The sequence below is a fragment of the Aphanomyces astaci genome (assembly GCF_000520075.1).
Source record: "Aphanomyces astaci strain APO3 unplaced genomic scaffold supercont1.24, whole genome shotgun sequence".
Classification (NCBI taxonomy): Eukaryota; Oomycota; class Saprolegniomycetes; order Saprolegniales; family Verrucalvaceae; genus Aphanomyces; species Aphanomyces astaci.
Window position 1 is genome coordinate 656,384 of NW_009798287.1, and position 11,832 is coordinate 668,215.

General features: G+C 46.7%; 5 protein-coding genes across 8 annotated transcripts; 2 read left to right on the forward strand and 3 right to left on the reverse strand.

Moving 5' to 3' along the window:
• Positions 1–1,440: 1,440 nt before the first annotated feature.
• On the reverse strand, positions 1,441–2,324 carry H257_09787 (hypothetical protein; the record flags this gene model as incomplete). Its single annotated transcript, XM_009836144.1, has 2 exons — positions 1,441–1,764; positions 1,821–2,324. 2 exons carry the CDS (start codon positions 2,322–2,324, stop codon positions 1,441–1,443), a joined length of 828 nt encoding a protein of 275 aa, XP_009834446.1.
• Positions 2,325–2,474: 150 nt separating this feature from the next.
• H257_09788 (hypothetical protein) lies at positions 2,475–2,675 on the reverse strand (the record flags this gene model as incomplete). The annotated part of the gene is made up of 1 exon (XM_009836145.1): positions 2,475–2,675. One exon carries the CDS (start codon positions 2,673–2,675, stop codon positions 2,475–2,477), a length of 201 nt encoding a protein of 66 aa, XP_009834447.1.
• Positions 2,676–5,671: 2,996 nt separating this feature from the next.
• Positions 5,672–7,258, forward strand: H257_09789 (hypothetical protein). Of its 4 annotated transcripts, XM_009836149.1 has the most exons (5): positions 5,672–5,806; positions 5,896–6,255; positions 6,305–6,733; positions 6,790–7,122; positions 7,188–7,258. In XM_009836149.1, the coding sequence occupies exons 1-4, from the start codon at positions 5,690–5,692 to the stop codon at positions 7,099–7,101; spliced, it is 1,218 nt and encodes a 405-aa protein (XP_009834451.1). In that variant the 5' UTR covers positions 5,672–5,689; the 3' UTR covers positions 7,102–7,122; positions 7,188–7,258. The 4 variants fall into 4 exon arrangements, with proteins under 4 accessions (XP_009834451.1, XP_009834449.1, XP_009834448.1 ...); XM_009836147.1 differs by having other exon boundaries at positions 6,305–7,122; XM_009836146.1 differs by having other exon boundaries at positions 6,790–7,258.
• A 1,717-nt stretch (positions 7,259–8,975) lies between these two features.
• Positions 8,976–10,326, forward strand: H257_09790 (hypothetical protein; the record flags this gene model as incomplete). The annotated part of the gene is made up of 9 exons (XM_009836150.1): positions 8,976–9,029; positions 9,082–9,204; positions 9,257–9,350; positions 9,502–9,533; positions 9,577–9,625; positions 9,676–9,722; positions 9,764–9,952; positions 10,022–10,091; positions 10,169–10,326. The coding sequence occupies 9 exons, from the start codon at positions 8,976–8,978 to the stop codon at positions 10,324–10,326; spliced, it is 816 nt and encodes a 271-aa protein (XP_009834452.1).
• On the reverse strand, positions 10,169–11,726 carry H257_09791 (hypothetical protein). The gene is made up of 3 exons (XM_009836151.1): positions 10,884–11,726; positions 10,602–10,799; positions 10,169–10,544 (listed from the first exon to the last, which is right to left on the reverse strand). The coding sequence occupies exons 1-3, from the start codon at positions 11,226–11,228 to the stop codon at positions 10,374–10,376; spliced, it is 714 nt and encodes a 237-aa protein (XP_009834453.1). The 5' UTR covers positions 11,229–11,726; the 3' UTR covers positions 10,169–10,373.
• Positions 11,727–11,832: the final 106 nt, after the last annotated feature.

Consider the following 11,832-nt stretch of genomic DNA (forward strand, 5'->3'; position numbering starts at 1 on the left):
GAATCCGGATTCCAAAATCTAGATCCACAGATTCCGGATTCTGGAGTCAGAATCCAGTTTTACTCCGAACACAGTCTCAAATGGGCCGCGTTCCCTGAAGTCACGGGACCGCTTCGGCCTCGCCCGTTGATATTTCTGGGCCGGATATCGGCCTGTCTTGTTCCCTTGGTATTCAGAGGAGTCCCTGAACTCATGGTGCTCGTTCAGGAAAGGTCCACAGTGCCCAAAAACCCACAAAGCGGTATGTTATTTCATGTAATATCGAAAAGCATGATTCGCTTTTTTGTAGTCCTCAAGCGTCATCAAGCACTTCTTCAGTAAGATCTTCCGCCAACTCAACCACTTTATACTCACCACGATCTACGACAGTTTGTACTCCCTCTCATCCACTTTACTTGCGCGATAAGAAAATTTGCCGTATGCCTCCCTGAATTAAATCATAACACCCTCATAAAATTTATGATGTCGAATACGTATTATTAAGGGTGTATGGTTAGAATTTCCATGTCGCATATCGACCAAAATTCACGATAACGTTATCGGGCCTCACCATTCGATTCAGGAGGGGGTTTACACCGAGATAGAGTGTGCGCGACTTTAGGACCTACTCGCCCTTTCTTCCAACTATCCATGTTGACTTGACCTGCATGCGCCACTTGTTAGCGTTTATACAACACAAATGTATTAACCGCTATAGATCACCAGCATGTTGCCATCGCAAATGCCTTGCGCTTTTGCACGTGCCAATTCAGTATACGGTGAATCCATGACACATGGCAGCTGTACTTGGCAGCGAGCTCGGAGCCGACCCGTTAGGCATCTTGGTCATGACGGTTCCATTGCTACGTATCAGAGCCTCTCGCAGGATTGCCTCGCGCTCAGTGTTTGTCAACTCGCGCCGACCTGGCGCCATTTAAAGTGAGGCAAGGCAACAAGATGGAGTGTTGATCAGTAGAATGTATGTTTTATACGAACATATGTATGGCGACGAGAAAACTCGGAAATCAAATCGTCCATGTCAGCATTTGCCTCTACAAATACATGATTTAGCCTGTTTCGCGCTCAATCAAAATCATCTTCGTCCCCTGAAAGCAAAGTTCTTCACTTTCAGGGGGGACGAAGGTGATTTTGAATTTCACTTCGTATTTTAATTTCATGTCATGTCTTCCGTCCTAAAACTCGCGCAAGTAAAATGGATCAGAGGGAGTAGTATTTGACCGGTCATGATATTTTCAGCAATGAAGTCGCAGGTCTCCATGGCGTTTCCAGGGGGTCGATGATTTGACATTTCACAAATCCATTGATGATTGTGCTTGTAGGCTACGTGTTACAGGCGTCCGAAATCCATTCAACCAAGTCCCAGCGATCCGGGCTGCGAAGTCGGAAAGCCTTGCCCCCGCCGCCATGATTTTCAGCAATTTGGGTACACAAAAATTCAACTCACATTAACGCTTTGATCGGTTTCATCCAGGCAACGTCCGCAGGCTGGCACATCCAAGTAAACGTTCGCGACACGCGAGCAAGGAGCACTCGTAGCTCTTCGGCACGGACGGTAACGTTCTCGGTAAAATGAGCACTAAAGTCATCCCACAGGAGCAGCACGTACTTTGCAGACGTGCCTCGTCGGTGGCCAAAGTGGTATTCCAAAAAATGTAGTGAGATGTCGCTGTTCCACCAAGCTGACGGGTTGCCGTAGATGCGCAGGGGAAAGTTGTCGTGCAAATCGTTGATTTCATTCCAAACACGACGCCCGAAGCCATTTCGCTGGGTAAGGTTTCTTGTACGACAGTCTTGATTTTTGACGCTTGTGTTTTTAGGACCAAAAACAGCGGGTATTTGGTGCCTTTAGCATCAGCCAGAAGCATGGCGGTCATTCGGTCATTTTCGTGGCCTGAGCACTTGATCCACACAGTCTTCGCGCCTTCCTTGTTGATTGTTTGATTCGGTATGTACTCGTAGTTAATCCCCGTTTGATCTGCGTTGTTGATGCCTTCGATGTCGTTGTCCAGAATGATCTGTCTGATTGTTGTCTTGAACTCTGCTAGAGCCTGCAGTCCGACTTCAAGGTTGGCCTGGCCGGAACGTATTTTGGCTCGTATGGCAAATCCCCAACGCTTCATGAAACTCTTGATCCATGATGGACTTGCCTTGAACTGATCTTTGGATAGGCCCAGGTAAACCGCAACTTCCAATGCCTTGCATTGAAGCAAAAGGTTGCTGACGGGTACACCGTCTTGGCGAAGTTCTGCAACCCAGAGAGCAATGTTCTCTTCGTCGCTGTAGGAGAGCGTTGTGGCGGTTCCTGGTTGACGTGTAATTCGCATTTGGCTAGTTGATGGCTGGTTGGCAGCGCGTGTAATGTGAGCACGTTGAGATTCCCGTCGCAAGATCCTTTTCTACACAGTTTGTCGCTCATTTCAAGTAACTCCATTGAAGAAGGTGTCGATGGCCGACTCCATGTAGTGTTGGACGCGCTAGTTGATGATGTGCAGCTTCTTAGCGTACGTGTTGATGGCCGACTCCATGAAGTGTTGGACGCGCCAGTTGATGATGTGCAGCTTTATAGCGTACGTGTTGTATTCGCGTTGATGCTTGTGGGTACTTCTCTTCGTGTTCTTGATGACAGGTCGCCCAGTAGAAAGCCGAAGGTACTGAGGCTCGAGCGGTGGCGCCATTGTATAGTTTCTGCAAGGTAATTGGTACAATGAGGTATTTTCAATTCGTATTTTTCATCAGTATTGTATTATGCAGGTTTTCGGGGTTTCTGTACTTGGCGGCAGCGATAAGATCTCGACGGGGGAGAAGCATTCGATTCGCATGACAGCAGTCCTAAACGCGTGATCGGACGGTCAAAAGCTGCCCCTAATATTGATCATGAAGGGAGTACGCGGGGCGCGCATCGAAACCAACGGGTTTCCTACGTTACCTCGTGGCCATCACTACGCGATGCAGGAGAATGCATGGATGGATGCGGTGGTGTGGAAACAGTACCTGCGAAAAGCCATTTGTGGTTCTAATGGACAAGATGCGCGCTCTGGTGAAGTTGTTGTCGCCTCTGGCCTGTCGCTTTGAGTGCCACATCTCGGATGAGTCGTACAAGATCATGCATGAAGAACTTGGCTCCCACCTTTGTGCGCTGCCGCCGAACGCAACCTCGGTATACCAACCACTTGACGTCAGGGTGATGGCGCCGTTCAAGTGCAACCTACGAAACTTGTGGTTGTACGAAGAGCAGCTTGAAGGGGACGACGATGAAGATCCGTACTTACCAATTGCTCGTCAAAAGCGAATGGCCATGGTGTTGCGTGCCATTGCTGCATGGGATATGGTCACTGCTGACATCATTCGACAGGCATATGCCAAGGCACATCGTGTAAATTGAATACAAATATTTTTTTGCAATTTAAATTCATTTTATTTCATACAAAATTCTTGATATTTAGTGAAGTTAATTTTTATAAAAAAAAAGTTCGACGCGCCCGGGGCTCAAGGCACACAACGTGTTTAACCACTGAGCTACGCTTACGCTTGTACGTCATCCATTGTATCAATCAAAGTATTGCTTTTCTTCACCTCTAAATACTTAGCTTGAAAGTTCTTGAGTGTCCTTCTTGCGCCTTCTTTTGATGTAGAATATTATTTCCTCTTGAAATGATTAAATTTTTGAAGGCGGTCTTTAATAGGCTGCATTAATTTTCGAACATCGAAGTACCATGACCAATCAGATTGTAGAATTCACCGTCTAACTCGAAGTCAAGGTGGGTGTTGCATTCCAGTAAGTGCCCGCTGAGTGATTGTAACTTTACAGCGTAATATCAATCTAGTAGGTGTCTGACTCGAATAACTTTAGCCGTCCGATCCGAATTACGCTATACGGTACGTAGTAAATAATTATGAGATGAATACAAATACGCATACTTACAAATCTAAATATCAACATAAAGATGTTCAAGCGAATAATAATATGTAACTGTGTTACTAAACTTCTTACTAGTATTCAAATAGAAGACCTTGGATTGAACAATTCTGTTATACAGTACAGAGAACCGAGTAGGAACTCGCGCACAGTGGTATCGACACTATTTTTTTTCCATGGAGCATTCATAAATTCCGACGTCAACCAATAGTATTTTTTCATATTTTATATTTTAACCAATAGTATGCTTATAAAAAGTTTGTAAATTGTATGATTGGATATAATAAAATTAATCAGATTGATCTGATTGCAAAATTATAATTCGTACTCGGAATCACAACTTGCGCATTCGCATACAATTCCCCATATATTTCAAAATACCACTGTGCGCGAGTTCCTACTACTCGGTTCTCTACTACGGAGTACTACGTACAATATAGGTCACCCAATAGGAACTCCAAAATAAAAAGTATCCTACAGAGTGCTTGCATGGAGTACGAATAAACAATAACCAACGAAACGAAGGCGGCTTTGTCGAAGAAACTCCGTGTACATGTCGACAAGATCGATATTGAGGTCGTCACTAAGGTAAGAACTGCTGGCCATCAAGTTATTTATACGCCTCCATACCACAGTGACCTGCAACCAATCGAGATAGTTTGGGCCATTTTGAAATGTCAGGTAACGTTATGCTATAATCTATAATGCTTGTATCCTATTTACCTCGTGAACGTGAAGTACACTCAAGAAACGACGTTCCAAGATGTGCATTTCGGCTCGAGGAAGCCTTTGCGGACTTGAAGGCAAGAAGCATCAAGGGCTGCATCCACAAGGCCAACAGGCAGCTATACAAGCTTGCGGAGTACATCAATCAACAGCACGATCATAATGCCAGTGAGCGACAGATCCGACAGCGATCGAAGTAGTAGGATCTGAGATGTAATAGAGCAAGTCAATTTTCATTGGTCATTTGCATATATGCAGCTGTTTCATTTAAAATTTCAAGGTCCCAGAAAAACTGATAAAATAATCAGAAGCCCCTTCAAGCTGTCTACTGTGAGCGCATGCATGTACGCCGTTTGTTTCCGTGGAAGTGGCAGGTTCAGTTCCTAGTTGACTCGCACGTGACAACTTGATTAAAGTTGCATGTATTCCCTCAACAAAATGGTACACCATGATTTGAAGGAATCAACGACGAGATTTCCCAATGAGAAATATTCTCATGGCAGGATTAGCCAATTAAATCATAGTATTTGGATTGAGTTCAGAACAAGATAGCCAATCATGAAAAGGTAATCCAAATCCCGCCATTCAACTGGCTCTGCCAATGAGAATATTTCTCATCAGGACAAAGGGTGGAATATTAATAGCGATTTTGAGTATATTATTACGCTTAGGTTGAACTTGCGCATGAGAAATATTCCCATCGGCCGCTTTACATAGTTTAACCGAGATTTTAATATTTCTTTTAAAGTTATGTATACTTGACTTGCACTTTGCTTCCCATCCAAGCGGGTTAAATTTAGGAGTATTTTTTGGCACCTCAACTGAAAAGAAAACTCGTGACTGTTCTGGGAACAGGAATTTTCTCAACCTGCAGACACGTGAATCTCATTATTGCGTTTCCATTGGCTATAATATGGCCTTACAAATCGTTTAATCCATGTGATTGGCTAACACATGCATTTGACCTATAACAACTGTAGCCATATGAGTTTCACGCACAACTTGACAAGGTTCTTACTGTACATTTCGCCTGGGTTCAGACTTGACATGCTTGGTTCCAAATGGACGTTTCCACTGCCACCAAACTTCTTCAAATGCCCTGCGCTCAGCGACGACGACGCCAACCACTTAGTCTCTGTGGGCGAAGCTGCATGCATTCAAGTGGTAACTACTAGTTAGTCGACTGATGATGCGTGTTGTGGTGGTTGTGTGCCATCATTGAACTACTCGACTTGATTATTGGTGGTACATAGGTCCGGAACGCCCGGCTACAACATGGACCCATTCGATGGAGCCTGCAGTCTCAATCCAAAGGCGTGGAAATCTACTTGGGCGACGATCCCAAAGCTTCGGTGGGGGTGTCTACCTGGTGCGGCGTAACCGAGATTCCTGGCACGATTGAGGAAATCGCGACCATGTTCATGTCCAACACCACAGATGAATACCGCAACTACTGCCGCCTCTTTGCCAAGGACTACATGGATGCCGTGAACTTGTACAACATTGCGTCTCCCACGCCGTCCCAGCCGCTGCGTTCGATCAACGTCAAGTGGATCGCCCAACAAAGCCCGATTCCGGCCATCGTCAAGCACCGCGACTGGTGCTTCCTTGAGGTGAGTGCAGTACTACTACTACTGTAGTACCTATACAACTCATTTGTAGAGCTGTTACGAATTCGACGTCGACGGCACGAGGGGATGGGTCCAAGCGTACAAGTCGACCAAGATGCTGCAATGTCCCGACCTGCAATCCACGTTTGGCGTCGTCCGAGCCGAGCATCACTTGAGCGGCTTTGTGTTTTTTCAATCCAACGACCGCCCTGGCTACATTCGAGTCGTCAGCACGTGGCAGGTCAACGTCAAAGGCAAAGTGCCGCGGTGGATCTTCAGTCGCAGCATCAAGATGCGGTGTTTCGCATTACGAGACCTCCACGCGTCGATACAAGAGACACGGTTGCGCCACGTCATGTCCGAGTCACTGCTGCCCATCCATCGCCTCATTCCGTTCGAACTACGCTCCCGGTGCTTTATATGCCAAATCAAGTTTGGCATGGTGTTTACGCCCAAGTACAATTGTCGCGGATGCGGCGAGGTATGTTGAAGTATACATTCAACATCGACATTGCACTAGCGACGACGAGGGTGTAGGTGGTGTGTCGAAAATGCTGCCAGCGGTGGAATCGAACGACAATGAACGTGTGCGTATGTGTGGTGTGTACAATGGGCTCGCTCAAGCGGGGAGACGTCGAAGGACCGCCGATTGTGCAGAACCCGAGAGTGCTGCTACTTGGGACGACGAATCCCCTGGACGAGTCTCTCGGCGGAGACATGGGCAGGCACATGGTGCCCGTGCTGGAGGACGACTACGATTCTGACGAGAAGGATGTCGTGGTGCTTGCCGATGGCCGCGACAGAGGCTATGGGAACTCGAGTCCGAGGTTTTCGCGGCGGAGGCCATGAGTGGTTCGAACATCTATTCTGGTACTCGCATTGTATAAATGGAATGCAATCTGTGTAATGTTTGCTGCGATTGCAATTATTCATAGGTGGAACGACTGCCGCCAAACTCTAGCAAAATATACTTTTTCTTTTGTAATAATAATAAAATAAAACCCTCCACAAAATTGAACGACGCGAAGGCGAAAAATCAGTCTTCACCAGTTTGGTGCACAAACTCGAAAAAAAGACCATCCACGACCCTTTCTATTTTATTAAAAATATCTATGTGTTCTTGCAGTTTTCATTTTATTAATAGTGAAGCATTCTTGTAATTATTTATACATATTTACCCAGTAAGTCCTTGGTATTTACTAGTATATGGATTTCAAATATCCGTGATAGTATCATGCGTCATCCAAACGTCATCCAACATTAATATTAGATCATATCCTAATTAGTAGAGGTGAGAGTAAATTAGGATAACGTTAATGCTATTCCGGGAGTGGCACGGCTTACGGCCTATCTGCCGCTGCCCGACAAGAAGAAAAGATATGATCATTCGGTGAAGTGAGAAGCTTAGATCCGCGCTCTCGTACGGCCGCGCTTGCGCAGACGGCCTCCTGGGCGCTCGGGGCCAACGTAAGGCTTGGTCACTACTTTAGGTTTCATCCCACAACTTCATCCCATGTCATCCAAATGTCATCCACATGTCATCCACGCTTTTAATTCAATAATTCTATTATACTCTACTAGTACTCCGGAGTATTAACCATAGTATCCAAGGTTGGTATTAATATTCAATGCTGTCCCGTAAGTCTTAAGTATGCGTATATTTATTCTGCCACATAATTATTTACGTTTTGCAAAACGATTTATACATCCTGCAAATTGTACATGCGGGAAAGGCGCGATGCAGGTCAGCGATTTCTCAATGCATACTGCACAACGGGTCACGAAACTCTCTATTCCTCATAACAACAACCAATACTACCAACAACCAATACTACCAAGATCACTACTGTATGTTGTATGTCACCTGAATCAACAGCTGTAGAGAAAGACAAGTTCGAACTTGCCAAATTCGTCGTATTTCAAGTACAAGCCTGTACATTCGGGTAAGATGCCTCATGTCAGAGAGAACCGTGTATGTACATAGGCTGAGCTAGTAACAGACATCTTTGTAGTACGAGTAGTATTGCTGTAAGTAGTACACAGCTGCGTCCATTGTCGATATATGCGCATGTCGACATGTCGTCCGAGTACAAAAACACATGCACATGTGCAATAAAATAATGCATCCGCAAAAATAATGAAATATCCGGAACTGCTCAGTTGTCAAAGTGACACGGCGGCATTTCGACTGCAAGGCATCGCAATTGCAGTGAGCTGTAGAAATCGTGTCAGTACAGCAGCCAATGTCCCTCTCCAACAAGTTGGATGACTGCAAAGAAACTCCAGATATTGCTTTCGCCAACCATGAATGCCTCGATTTTTTGGCCTTACGTAACTTCATGTTATGAGTTTTCGCCAGTTCCCGCATCTCCGTGTTTTGGGGTGGTTTGGCCCTTAGGTCACAGTTAAGCAAGTCCGAGGATAACACAGCCGCGATGAGCTGATGGGAGGCAACAACAATCAAGTATGATTGCATTCGGGGTACATGTGCGCACGTGATTGCTCTCGCGGGAGTGCGGTGTGGCATAGTTTCCTTGAACGTACTGGTATCGGTGATGATGGCGACGGCGTGGGTCGCTTCGACGGGCAAGTCAGTACATACTGTTAGTTGAAGGTTCAAGTCACAAGGAGTGATGGTTTTGCCCAGATTTTGAAACCGGATGATACAATTATCCGGATAATGCAACCTCCCGCGCGCATTTTTGATTTTTGCGAAGCGCAACATGACGTGCATAAAGGACGAGCCGCCGGTACTGGACATCGTCCAGGAGGAGGCAGTAGGATGATGAAGCGAAAGAAGACGCGGTCTCATGATATCGTTATCCATAGATGCTGGCAAAGATGCAAGATGTTGAAGACAGAGAGATTGTCCGGCTGACGCGAGAACTGGAAGCCTGCAAGGACGAGATTGGATCCTTGACACAAGACTGCGTGGAAATGGGATCGGGAGAAGTCAGGCACTCTGAATGATCTATTGGTCGAGATAATTGACTTGGAGTTGTAGATGCAATGCCAACGAACGCACCAGGAAATGCTAGCCGAAATGCGCATCATCGAACAACAGATTGACACCCTTACCACTCAACTCGCCATGGCACGTACACCATCATAATTATACTAACGGGTAGTAGGACTCGAACGACGTCGACACGTTAAAAAAAGAATACGATCGACAGCGTTCCAAGTTGCTCGATATCGTTCCAGGTACGAGAGATCCATCCTAAAAAGACACATATTGTAACACCATAGCGTCTTTAGCGTGTATGACCGATGTGGAAACGGTACGTTACGACGTTTTTGCAATTGCTGTTGAATGCCGTGTAGTTTGCGGGAGCGATTGTAGAGTTCACGAATCGGCCTAAACAACTTCACCGTACGAGATGGAGGCACGCACCCCTTCAATAAGTGCAACCGGTACTCTAGAGGAGCTCACAGCGATCAAGCGGCGCAAACACGATTTGCAACAACAAGTACGCCCATTTCTTCCCTGGGTAATCTAACGCCGTCGCAGATTCTAGTGCAACAAAAGAATATCCATGCGCTGGAAAAGTTGAGCGCTGGCCAAGCGAGTCGCGTGGACACGTTGGAACGAGACATTGCGGATTTCGAAGGCATCCTTCACGACACTGAAGAGGGAACGCACCATTTGCGGCAATCGTATCAAGTGCTCATGCATCAAATTCATCGGCACAGGGAACAGGTGTGTGTATGTACAATCTCCTACTACTGTATGTGGATATAATAACCACCACCAACGAATCCCATCAAGGTATCAAAACCGAGTAAAGAAAAGCATCGAAATCAAGCGACGAATCCCCCACGCCACCCGCCTGTGCGCAGTACGCAGCTTGCTTTGAACTACATCGAAAAAAGTAGCCAAAAATACGAACCTCACGTCGTTTGTACATAAATATAGCATCGACCGAATCCCTGCCAGCCACCGAAACCCCAGTCGGCAAACCTCGTCGCGACAGCAAAGCTGCGCCCATTCAAACGGCGGCCGACCTCATCCAGTCGTTTCAAAAACGTCGGTATACGTCGTCCAAACGCCAAAAAACATTGCTCGAATATTGAGCAGTACTACTAGTAGTACTAGCTAGCTAGCAGTGCTCATGACGCAATTAATTCTTGCGGCGTGTCATGTGGTCGTATATGACCACCTGCATGTATTCGTTGGTTTTGATTTCGGTGCGTGTGGAATTGTCGCCTGGATTGGCCTTGGGGTCGACGTTGATCACTTTTCGATCCCGTTTGTTCTTGAACAGGAGCCCCGTTTCGCTGTCGGCAATCACCTACCCCCAAACCCCAACCTTCGTCGGAACACACCTCTTCTCCAACTTTCAAAGTACCTGAAAGTTTGGACTTGAATTGGACGTGCACGTTTGCGTTTCCCAGTTGTAGTAGCTCAAGTCGGACGGTTTCGGCAGCAGTCGCTTCTTGCGCTCAAAGTACGGCTCAAACGCTTCCGACTTGAGTCGCAGCGCGTAGTCAATGTACCCGCTGACTTCTTGACCTTTGGAATTGTGGTCTCGAATGAAAACGATCGACTACAACACACACATATCTATGATATATATATATATATATACGTGAGTACCACGCGTCCAAAGATAAGCCAAAGGGCACTTTACCGTCAACTTGCCGTTGCGCACCATCTCTTCGCGATTCGCCAATGCCGACAGGAACGCAAGCTGCGAAAAGTCCTTGCCGGCACTCGCGAGCTGCTTGGGAAGGTTTGTCTTTTGTGCATTTCGGTCACGCTCCATCTTTTTCCGCGCGTCGAAGTCCTCGCGTCGAAGTGTTTCCCCAGTCCCTCGGTAGCCCAACTCGACGAGTTGCCGCGCCAGCTCTTCGTCTTCCAAGTAGAAGATGTCCGTCTCGGAAATCTGCGAGTCCAAGTAGTCTTCGTACGTGGCATACTTGTCGAGCGATTCGTTGGTGAACTGAAAGTCGTTTTGCGGGTCGTGGTCGGTCATCGTGGCGCGGCAAGTGAGTAGAATGCCCTTGGAGCAGTTATGTACCAGATTTCTAATTTTAGAACCGAATCCCACAACGTCGCGGTCGAGATGGCCAAGAGCAAGCACGCAGGGGCGAAGTACTTCATAGCTGGCAACTTGAAGAATGACAAGACTTCCAAGAGGTCGTAAAGTCAAGAGCCATCCAACAAGACCCCCGGTTGGTTCATACTCGCGTCAGTTGTGCGTAACTTTCGCAGTACCTACCGGTAGACAACAAGACCAAATAGTAACGATGCAGACCGACCACCGGGGGGCGACGCTCGAGTCGTGTGGCTACCCTTGGCGTTCAATTACCCCACAATTGCAATGAGCTCGCAACATAGTTTGACAACGACCTTTCACCAGCACACTGCCGACTTCGACCACTAAAGCGATTGAACGCACATGGGTGTTGCAACGTCGACCCACACGAAATCCCGTTCTAAATGCTGGTCACAAGCAGTGGTTATCGAGCACGTATGTCCACAGTACACTAAGTCGAGTTGTTGGTGAAGTTCATTATCGAGATTAGGAGGGGGCGTCCTATCTAGGCTCTGAACACCAGGAAGAGTCGCTTAGGCAA